The 12,108-nt window shown below is 34.0% G+C and overlaps 1 protein-coding gene across 1 annotated transcript; it reads right to left on the reverse strand.

The window, feature by feature from the left end:
• Positions 1–1,652: 1,652 nt before the first annotated feature.
• LOC125843684 (protein-tyrosine sulfotransferase) lies at positions 1,653–10,843 on the reverse strand. Its single transcript, XM_049522856.1, has 13 exons — positions 10,643–10,843; positions 9,609–9,696; positions 8,808–8,985; positions 8,610–8,681; positions 7,661–7,946; positions 6,610–6,750; positions 5,116–5,220; positions 4,863–5,010; positions 4,365–4,414; positions 4,181–4,249; positions 3,965–4,084; positions 2,778–2,912; positions 1,653–1,994 (listed from the first exon to the last, which is right to left on the reverse strand). Exons 2-13 carry the CDS (start codon positions 9,664–9,666, stop codon positions 1,851–1,853), a joined length of 1,506 nt encoding a protein of 501 aa, XP_049378813.1. The 5' UTR covers positions 9,667–9,696; positions 10,643–10,843; the 3' UTR covers positions 1,653–1,850.
• Positions 10,844–12,108: the final 1,265 nt, after the last annotated feature.

Genomic DNA, 12,108 nt, shown 5'->3' on the forward strand with positions numbered 1-12,108 from the left:
AGAAAATATAGCTAATAGTTGACCGCAGATTTTACATCAGATTCTTAAAATTTATCGTAAATATTTCTTTGACTACATTCAATTAAGGCTACTCGCTTTGATGGATTTTTTTTCTTGAACACTAACCCATCTATCTTTATTTTATTAATAAAATTATACTAAATATATTATTATTATTATTGTTACTGATATAAATAAGTTTTTCAATAATTTTGATTGTATGGGACCTAAGATCGGTGTAAATGTTAGTATATGATAATTGCTGAGCTGTTGAGTAGGGTCCAAAATTGGTGATGGTCCTTCTCATTAAAGGGTAGAACAGTAAATATGTCATTTCTTAAAAAGAATTTTATCTTTTTTGGTTCTATTTTTTCTTTGACCCCATAAAAAAAAAATCTGACAATAATAATTTGATCAATAATGCACATGGTTTAATGTTACTGCGTGCTGATTTGACAGTTTTCTTTGTTGAAATGATTTTTTATTATTATTTTTTGTATTTTTGAATCATTATTTATTAAAATAAGTTTTAGAAAATAATTGTAATTGAAATTATTTGCACTACACGCGATGTTTGTCCATCTATAAAAACATATAGTATCACAAAAATTGTGTTGATTGGTGCTAAAAAATATTAGTCTATATTGAATATAAGTTTAACAAAGATATGTATGAAAAAAGTCATCACAAATCATTATATATAATATCTAATGAAGTCATAAAATGCATGTTTTTTACAGATGATATTGTTACACTTGATCGAAATTGAGGATAGTGATTAAAAAGAAAGTGTGAGCTTTATTTAGAAGTAAGTTTGAATGTTGGCCCAAAAAAAGATTTTGGTAAAAAAAAAATGTTTTGGACATTTAAAATATATTTTTATACCAAATTCCCCCCTAGGTTTTATCAATTTAGAATAATGATTAGTTTAGTCAACTTTATTAAAAGGAGAAGTAGAAGCTAAGGGATGAGAATGAGATAACTCCCTTTTCTTTTATTCCAAGACATAGTATTTACACTTATACAGAGAATAAATAAAATACTTTGAAATTCAAGATATACCATCATATTTTTTTTTAGTAGTCATGATGTTCGAATCTGCTCATTAATTATACAAGATATCTACTATCTTCAACCTCGTGATCTTTAACATACTTAATTGACTACTGAACATCTAGACCACATCCTTAGATGCTTAAATTGTACCATCACTTTTCTAGTCATGTACCTTAACAACTAAATTAAACCGAGTGCAACCCTTCCTCAAACCCTACTAACGCGGGATACTTGTCTACGGACTATCTTTTCTTTTCTTTCAATTGGTTATGTGTTGAACTATTCTATAATTTTATTACCATATTACTTTGATTTGAGACTTGAGGAGAGATTGCTCCTGTTGGGTGCTTGTATGTTCAACAACATACACAAAGTGAATCCACGAATTACAAGTATACACAAATCTTAGCCCTATCTTTAGGAGAATAAAGAGATTGTTTCCGATAAACCTTGTATATCAATGAAACATATTTGGAAAATATAAAGGCATAAGCATAGTGTTGCCCCTACCATAGGAAGGTTGTTTTTGATAAACTCTCCGGCTCAACTCACTAATAGAAGAAACATGTATTAAGTACTAAGAACCAGCTGAAAAATAAGAGAACAGAAAACTGATATAAAAAGCATAAAATTTTACAATAAGCTTTTGCTTTTACCCACAAAATTGCATGTGAGTGTAGTTCCCTCTCCACTAATGAGGCTTGAGCAATCTTACATGCTACCTGAGCTAACTTTTTTCAATCTTCCTATTCAATTTCTCTATCTTTTTTTATGGATCATTTATGTTGGTGGTATCATAACTTAAGTTTTGATGTTCTTCTTTTTGCAGTTACAAATAGGACAGCAAATAGAGCCACAAACACCACGGAAACGGCAATACAGATGGCTTCCCAAGAAAATGCACGATATGAATCGTCAAAGCCACTGTCCAACTGGTTCTGCAAAGTAACAAAAACCAGTTGTCAAATAGAATGTTCTCATTGAAAACCATGTCTTAGGTATAACTACTTAGGATGAGACGTTAACGTGCACTAGGGCTAGGTAGTGAATGCAACGATGAAAGATGTGTTGAAATAAATGAGAGAGCACAAACGACAACACCAAGTAAAAGGAACGCCTTGATGGATAAGCGTTCATAAAAGATTTCTCTATCTAGATTCCTGATAAAGAAGAAATGACTATTGCCAATTGGAGGAATGAAAAATGGTTCTGTGAAACACCACAACAACTCATAATAAGACACATTAATGAAGTCACTGGAACACCAAACACATCTATCTCATCCGTATATTTGCTGCGTGAATAATAATTTTCAAAAAAAGGGGAGTGCGGTGCGGTATTCATGCAGGACCCGGGAAAGGGCCACATCCGAGGTAGTGTGATGTAGGCAGCGCACCCTGACACAAGCATCCTTGGCCGATTCTACTGCTCAACCCATGACTTATGGTCACATGGAGACAATTTTACTGTTGCTCTATGGCTGCCCTCCATGAATAATAATTCTCAGAGGCCAGATTCAATGTAGTTATATATTATAACAAGCTATCGCAATGAAATATGAGTGACATACAAAAAAAGACTACTAAAATAACTAATATAACATGCACATGATTTAATTATAAGCAAAAGTTCTAGGTGTTCCTTAGTTATTTATTTATCCCGTTCACAGAATCAAGGGCATGGACTATAGTAAAAACTAACTGGGTAACATGGGCACTTACCGTGACAACCTTGTTCACTAACATGCGTTTGTGTTGATTTGCAAAGATCGTCTGGGCATATTTATAAAGCTCCACGTCGAGGTGATTTAATGATGTGATCTCCTGAAGAAGGGCTTCAGACACCTGACGACGTCCCTATAAAATTTAAAACTGTGATGATAAGTGGTCAAAAACAATATACTTGGATTCATACTTAAAAGTTCACCTGCGCTTGTCAAGGAAACTGAAAATTGCAAGAGATTGAAAAACAGAACACAGTTTTGGAAGGACAGATGGCTGGGAAACACCACTCTAAAGGGTGATTTCCCTGCTTTGTTTCAATTAACTTAGGAGCCAGATCCAACAGTGCAACATTACACACATGGAAATTTTTGGAATCCAACTTTCAGTTGCAGGATGAAATAGAGAATTTTCTCAAACTCTTACAAGCTCTCAATGGGTTCATAGGAAATGACATTGCACCAGATCAGTTTAGATGGGGGAATACCAATGGAGGAAAGTTCACGGTGAAGGCAACCTACGAGGTAGCAATGGACCTGAATGTTATCACTGAAAATTGGCCTTGGAAGCTAATCTGGAAGGTCAAACTTCCACCCAAAATTGTTTGCTTTACCTGGACAGCAATGCATGAAGCCAGTCTAACACAGGACAACCTTGGACGGAGGAAGATTCAGACTGTGAATGGATGCCACATGTGCAACAGAGGAGCAGAAACTCGTTGCCATCCACTTGAGACTATTTCTGCAGTGCCCAGCTACAGCAGACTTATGGCAAATGTTCCTCACACTTTTTGGCCTCAGATGGGTAATGCCTAGCACTATCAGGGAAGTTTTTGAATGCTGGAGCTACTGGAAAGTTGACATACACCATCAAAAAGATTTGGAAGATGATACCAGCAGCCATCTTTTGGACTATCTGGAATGAAAGAAATAGAAGACGTATTGATGGCCACTCACTAGCCAATCTATGCTCAAAGCTAAATGTCTTTTGTATTTATAGTTGGTTCATTTTGTCTCCAATGGATTCCCCTGGTAGCTTTTTAGATTTTGTTTGCTCTATGCTAGTGTACTAGAGATAACATACTAGTGCTCACTCTTTTGTTACTACTTTGCATCTTCTTGATGCCATGAATGGAATCAATTACTTCATCTAAAAAAAAAAAAGAGAACACAGTTTGGCTACAGTACCTCCTTTGTAAAATTTGCTGGATCAATTTTCTTTAGAGAATTTACACGTCTTTCAGACTGGGTCTTCCTTAAGTTAGAAATGCAGCTCTCATATGCATCCATGAGTTTTCCTGCAGTCATCTGTTATCGAGTCAGAAAAGTTAAAGTTAGGAAGTTCGCATATGTTGCAGTTAAAACGGAAACAAATCGTCTTGGACTTCATAGCAATGGGCTTACATTTTCCTTTGTTGCTTCACCTTGATCAGCTGCTGAGATTTGATTGGGCTTTTGGTATGTGCTGTTACCCTGAAATTTGTGCAAAATGAAGGATTAAGATCACAGTTTAATTTGAAATTCGAACAGGCACTTAGAGCAAGTAGGGCAATTAATGATCACATATCAAGAGAGACAGAGAACTTACATGGTGATAAGTTGTATCAAAATCAGATTCTAGCAGTGAAGAACCCTGTTCTGTGCAAAACCAGATGATGTAACCGTCAAAACTACAATCACGTGTCCTACACCCCAACTTGAACAACACTAAATTCTAGCAGAAAATGTGTCATTCTTGAAAAATCAATCGTTGAAACATTTCAATAAACTCAGCTTTCGAAAGATTTCTAAAACTCAACTTCTAGTGCTGAACAATACTGGATTTTTGATGAAGAACAATTATTTTTTTTAAAAGTGGAACCACCAAGATTGGCCTCTCGTAAGGTGGAAGCTTCAGTGACAGGTTCAGTACCCCGCCCCCTCAAGAAGAAACAAATATAGAAAAAAATTGCATAGCAGAGTCACTGCTTGGCGTGTTCGAATTGACACTCATCCATTGGCTGTTATATGCTGCCGTTAGAAGAAAAAGGGGAATATTTCTAGTCAAGGCATCAATTCAGTTAAATTATATAGCTTCTAAACTAACCAGAGCTGTTCTTAGCAGTATGATCTCCATGTGATGTTGATCCAGTGAACTGTGAAATTGCCTGAGTACCAACTACATTTGCAAACATAGTGGCTGATTCTTTGTGGTTCTCTGTGAGTCCAACATACAACATATCATCCAACCTCTTCTGCAAAAATTAATAGATATCTACAATAATTCCGACATCATCAAGAAGCGGATATAGCAGAGTATATTACTCAGAGTCAAACTTAATTTAGAGTGGCTTAATTACCTTTGCAACCTTAAGCACATAATCTCCAAGAGACTGATACTTCAGTACACAGTGACGAACGTCATGTGCCTCTGTCAGATAGGAGTTGTTTGTAAGTCCTGCGACCTATAAATTAGACACTATCAGCAAGATGAAACAACTTCAAGAGCATTTCCTTTGGTTAGGGAGAAGGGACCCCCAGTGAGGTGGGAGGGGTTGTGAGTACGGGTGTCAATGGTACGGTTCAGGTAGTTATTTAGTAAAATTTATACCATACAAGTTTCTGTTATTTTATTATATATAACCAAGATTAAACTTTTTTGAAACCATCCCATCATCTCGGTTAATCTTCGACATCGGTACGGTTTGGTTAATTTTTGGTATTTGCTTATAAAAAATGTCATGTAAAAGTTACGCGTTAGAAGTTAGAACATGATACCATGCATACTTCTATCTGACTTTGACAAAAACTCTCTAGATATTTTTAGAGTTTAAAAGGTGGTGAATCAAGAAATCATGTAAGACGACAAGAATAGAGATCCATCCCACAATTTTACAGTAATGTAAAATAAAGTTAAGCGAAGACAATATTTTGATCACATGAGCAGGAAGAAATCAAACAAGATGCGACTCGAGAACTGAGTCTACAAAAATTAAGTATTCATTAAGAGAAATTTAAATCATATGAGAGGAAATATTTCTAATACCTTGTAGCTTACTGGTTACTACTCGAGATGCTAGAACTAATTTAGCTTCAATAGGAGTAGCATAATAGGTTTCGGAGTTGGAACTTTGGATGTTAATTACCTGTGGTTTGTTGTCGTTCCCATACCCAAGTTCAAGGCGAAAATTTTAATGTTCCATTATTTTTAGACTTGATATATGAAATATATTTTCACGTATAAATTTATTCAGTACAGACGTACAGTTATAAGTTTATATAAGAACCTACGATTTTAGTATAAGAAACCTAATAATTGGTTTGGTTAGGTCAGTTAAGTCATTCTCATAACACAAGATAGTTTAGCTCAATCTGATAGTGTGGACGTTAACCTTGAAGAAAGTTGACACATATGCCACAGTTGCTGAAAAGCTTAAAATGTGGACGTCTAATAAAATAGGAAGGAGGCCAGAGACTTCCTCAATAAAATAATTTTTTTATAGCAAGAGACTGTTTCACGATACAGCATCTAGCCCACAAAGCAGTATCTGAGACTGGTCTAGGGTCAAGATATTCAAAGTTGAAATCAATTTGCAATTTCATTTCAGTTTGCCAATGTCTTCTGAAAAGACGAACCACAGATCCAGTAACCAGTTAAACAACAATTAATCAATCAAGCAGAAGAACAACCTGAGATTTATAGTAAAATACCAACATAAGCATGTCGTTCACAACCTTCCCCCATAAGTTCCGAGCTGGATCCCTAATTTAAGCTCTTGTAGAACTCTAAACAATATAATGCAGAAAAAGGAGGATGAAAGGTTTCATATTGTAAATAGAAAACCAGGCAATACCTGAAATGTGGCTCCGTTGTGAATGATATCCCGAGCAATGGGGTTGTTGATATACTCATGTAGAGGCATCACCATCTCCTTCATATCATATGGATTAGTGCTTGTAACAACAGAATGACCATTTTGTTCTCTTGCTTCCCTCTGCAGTCCAGAGAATATGCAGCATTAATGATTATGCAAGATAAATTCATAATGCTACAGAAATATGCATGACAGAAGCTCCCCCACCTTGCTGCCCCTGCCTCCCCTCCTCCACATCAAAATGGGCAAACCCACTAAAAGATTATTAATCATTCTAATTGTATTTTGTAAATAAAAAAATGTTCTGCATCCTGATATTTCGTTAAGATATGGTTCCTATTATGCTAATTAGTTTTATGATAAACTCACTAAAGTTGACACTCTTTTTGGTTATTTTAAAAGAAATATTCTAAAGTTGATACCTTTAACAGTGCTAGCATGATAACTGGATAAGAATACTTCCACTAATCATCTCAATTCCTCTACTGATTAGACACCATTATCAATCACAAATAGATAGATAAGGTTATGTGTTTTGGACCAGTTGTTGTACCCTAGGAAGAGGAATTATCTACTATTATTAGCACAAGCATATGAACGCAACAAACTAAATGCAACTAAGAAGCATCTAAATAAAACAGAGAGGCAAAGTATGATAAATGTCTGAGAAACAGGACATCCGCGACTATCACTGCCTCAATAATGGCTGATACAAAGTACAGACTACACTGTGGAACATGCTTGAAAACAAAACAATGATAATTTATTCTTCCGATGGCAAGGAAGCAGCGAATGATCAGTAAAGGAGCCTCTTCGACAATGTGGCTAGTAAGGCACTATCTGATAAGCATATTGCCATTGACAAAATCTAAATACATTTGGAGGAAGAGGAAGAGAAACTAGATAAGGCAATTATGCTTTTCAGGTTGTTATATTTAGTTGAATAAGGTTTATACTATAGAGGCAAACTTAGATAGTAAAGCTCACTGGACAAGATGATGAATTGACAAATGCTGTTAAAAAGACATACTCGAGCAAATAGATCTTCTCTCATCCAAGGGACCAAATACTTCCATGGCCAGATATCTAGAGTGCTTATTGTATTTTTTGAACGCAGCCGTCCAGACATTTTGGTGGCAGATGTTAAGTTAGGGTGCACCAAGAACCTGGCTGCTACCTCCACGGAAAACTCGTAGGCACTAAAAACACGGTCAATTGGATTCCTAAGTATTGTCACCACAGAAGTTTCATCCTTGTGAAGTTTGTTCATCATGCTGTAGTCGTCATGAGTAACCAACAAGCGGCATTTTGGTTTTCTGCACCAGCAAACGGTAGTAGAATTGACAGCAACTATTAATGAATTTCCTGAAATGGAAAAGGTAAAAGGAAAAGAGGAAGCAGAGAAATAGATGGAATATATTGTGCTAATCAGAATTGTTTCTCTGTTACAATATTTTACCATAGGAAAACTAGCTGAAGTAAAAGCATAGCGATTTAGTGCTCCTGCACACTACAAAATGATTGAAATAATAGCTTCTACCTTGGATTCTTTCAAACAACCAGACCTTATAAAATCTGTATTTAAGTTTGGCAATCCATTTATTTCTTCTCAATAAAGCTAAATACTTCGATTTTTTTAATGCACCCACTGGCTCTAACTTCCAAAATACACAAACAGGAGTACAACAATAATCAAATGGATAGAAGTGACCTTATCATCAGCAGTGTTTACTTTTTCTAAGACAGCAACATCAGTATTCATTATCAGAATTCAGAGGCTCTCCACTGGAATGCCTAATGCATTTTCTCATTTCAACATTAAGTTATAAGTGCTTGGGTGATGCTCCATCACTACTAGACGTTAGTTTCCAGGAAAAGGCATTCTTATAGCTTCTAACAGAACATCTAACAACCTTGAAAATAGTAATGTCCAATATTTCCCAAACAATTTAATGCATAAAGTACGAAGATATATTTACCTTGGATCAATCCTTAACTTATCATACGAACGTGGACACTCTAAAGAACTGGCATAAAGCTTTTTAAGAAAACTGCACAAACACGACAATATAACCATTAGCTAATATATAAATTATATTATGATTTAATTGATAGAAACTGTTTTTTCCTTAACTCAGTCAAAGGAAAAGAAATTTACAGAGGGAAACCATTTTTACCAATGAAAATATGTTCGCCCTCCAGTCCTGGGGACATGAAGAAAAAAGAGCAAGTTCTGCAAGACATGTTTGTCATTTTTGACTTCCAAATCGAGTGAAGAAGAAGCCCACTGCTTGACAATGTGTTTGCACTGCTTGAAGCCATCTTTGCCCTCTGTAGCCTTTGTTATGGTAGAAACTGGGCATCAAATAGCATTATCAATTTGCAGATAAATATAAATTAGCATTCCCCTAAAATGAGCTCCAAGACATGCTTATGAGCAAATTTCTATGAACTTAATATGAATTGTATGCATAATGCTTCACTTGCAAAACTTCACAAACACAAAACACAAGAAAAGATTTTTCATTTTTTTATATATCCTCATCACGACAACATTTAAAACATCTACATCATGAAACGTCCTGCTTTGGATTAGAAGAAGAAAAATATAATTGGAATCACAACAAGGCCTTAAGAACTTATCTTCACCCTACTCCAAGATCAAACTTTATGCAAATCGCTTCTTGGAAGAACTTCTTTTTTGCTGTTGAATTTTTCTAAACATATTGTTTAAAGACTCAATTAGCTTGTTTTAACAAGCTTTAGTGTTCTCCCGGACCCCAAGAAGAGAAAGGAAATCAAGAGATGAATGTGCTAACCAAAAGGACAATGTACACGCTATACTACTAAAATCAGAAATAAACGAAGAGGTGCAGTTTTAAACAAGTAGATAGTGAGAAAAAATACATTTCTTCGGGAAATAAAACCAAAATCCTAACATTAAGTGCAAAAAGTAATCAATCAATAAAGAGACGTACCTGAGAGCAGAAACACCAGGATCACAAAACCATCAAATATATGACCTTTCTGCCTCATTCCCACCTCCAATCTATCCCAAAAGTCAAACTGAAATGACCCAAAAAAACTTGTACAATCAGAATCCTCCAATGAAGTGTACACACTCATAATATTCAGGAATCAAAGTAAGAAATTCAAACTTCAGTACTTTTAACCATGATAAATGGGCATTACTCCAAATTTTAACACCCATCCAAGTACAAAATCCACAATAAAAGGAGGCCGACCATGTTCTTAACACTCAGCTAGCCAAATTCAAAGGGAATATACAGTAATACACAATATATATTATACACACTCAGAATTATTCAAGAATCAAAGTAAAAGATTCAAACTTCATCACTTTTAACCATGATAAACAAACATTACTCTAAATTTCAACACCCACCCAAGTGCAAATTCCACGGCATGTTCTTCTTTAACATTCAGCTAGCTGTATTCAAAGGGCATATACATAAAACACACACACACACATAATATTCAGGAATCAAAGTAAAAGATTCAAACTTCAGCACTTTTAACCATGATAAACGAGCATTAGTCCAAATTTTAACACCACCCAAGTACAAAATCAACAATAAAAGGAGGGTGTGCGAGTTATTTAACATTCAGCTAGCTGAATTCAAAGGAAATACACACACACACTCAACACAGAATTATTCAACAATCCAAGCAAACATTCAAAATTTAGCATTTCTAAGCTTAAAATTATCAAAATTTAACACCAACCCAAAACTTAAAAATTCAAAATTTAGCATTTCTAAGCTTAAAATTATCAAAATTTAACACCAACCCAAAACTTAAAATTTCAAAATTTAGCATTTCTAACCTTCAACTTATCAAAATTTAACCTCCACCCAGCTATGAAAACAGCAACTCAAAACTTAAAAAAGTTTTCTACTTTTTTTTGTGGGATGGGTGGAGGTCAATTACCTTCAAAACCCAAAAACAAAATGCATGAAAGAAAGAGAATTGAGGAAAAACGGGGCTAAACCTGTTATGGGAATTTCGAGATCTCGTGCTCATAAATATACACAAAAAACTGTGTCGAGAATTGACATAGACAAAGTTCCTCCACTTATCGGGAAATTGGTGGGGTCCACTTCACCGCCGCCAGCAACCTCTCCGATCGGAGAATCCAAACACTCAGATTTCCTCCCGGAAAATTCGAACACTGTTTCGCCGATAGATCAGTGTGAAGCCTGTCTTTATTTATATTTATTAATAAAAGGGAAAACTAAAGTCATAAAAAAAAACATTTATTGGAGTATATATCTTTTATATGGTAACTGAAAAGGTATTTAATTTTTTCTTTACATTACATGTTTACATAAAAAGAATATTTATTTTTAAAAAATAATTTGTTGATGTATAAATATATATTTTTCTTTTGAGAAAAACCACTGCATGTATCAGCAATTAGTGTTGGAATAAGTTTTGTAGAGGATGATGTGTATGAAACTTTTAACTTATTTTTAATTTATGTCTGAACAATAATCCGCTCAAGTAAGGTATAATGAATTAGATATAAAATAAAAATCTAAGGAAAAATAATAAAAAAAGAATAATAGTAATAATAAATAATAATACAATAATTAAAATAGAAACGCTATTTCATATTAAAGATAAATAATAACATTATTACGAACTAGACATCATTAAATGAAATTTCTCATTAAATCATATTAGATATAGATGGGCGTTTACGTTATAGTATAAAAGTGTTCTAATTGCTCTAAAATGACTCTTTTTAAAATATTTATTTCAGTATTTACATAATCAATGCAGTATTTATTAAAAAAGCATCACAAATTAGGAAAATAATATTTTAAATCACATTTGTTTTTCTTTAAATAAGTGAAATTTACTTCCAAAAACACAACTTTAAAGTTTCAAAATACTCCTATTTAATTTATTTATTTTTCAGTTCAATGTCCAATATCTACGTGGAATTTTCACTCTAACAGTGGTGGGTCCACCACTTGTGCTTTTAGAACTATTTATTATTTTCCAATAAAAAAAGCTTTACCAATATTTGAAAATTCGAAAAGTAATACTACTACTTGACTTACAAGCTTGATGTGTAAAACTTTAATTTGTTCCTTTCTTTTTCTTTTCTCATTTGTAAAACTTTAATTTTTTCTTTTAACTTTTAGAAATTTATTAAGAAATACTATAAATTATAATTCTTTTCATGTTAATATATCTCGAGTAATAAACAACAAAATAATTTCGGATAGAAGGTGTTCCTTTTTTTTTCATTGAAAGTACTACTATTCGAAAGTAATTGAAATATCTACAAACTAGTCAGACACTAGTAAAAATTCACCAATAGTAACCTAAAAAATAGCCGAGACTCTAAGAGTTTCAAATTTCACAAGTAAAACTCTAGAATCAGTTTCACATGTAGAATGTAGAGGCCTAGTGGATGGTCCCGCACAGCTAGCATTAAACAACAAC

The sequence above is a fragment of the Solanum stenotomum genome, chromosome 11 (assembly GCF_019186545.1).
Source record: "Solanum stenotomum isolate F172 chromosome 11, ASM1918654v1, whole genome shotgun sequence".
NCBI lineage: Eukaryota > Viridiplantae > Streptophyta > Magnoliopsida > Solanales > Solanaceae > Solanum > Solanum stenotomum.

What these genes read in the sequence shown, in the direction of transcription:
- LOC125843684 (XM_049522856.1), bottom strand. Translation starts at nt 9,666, where the DNA reads ATGAGGCAGAAAGGTCATATATTTGATGGTTTTGTGATCCTGGTGTTT. An exon ending in AAGTTAAGGATTGATCCAAG is followed by an intron (nt 7,947 to 8,609) that starts GTAAATATATCT and finishes TTGCTGGTGCAG; the next exon opens with AAAACCAAAATGCCGCTTGT. An exon ending in TACTGCTAAGAACAGCTCTG is followed by an intron (nt 4,415 to 4,862) that starts GTTAGTTTAGAA and finishes GGTTTTGCACAG; the next exon opens with AACAGGGTTCTTCACTGCTA.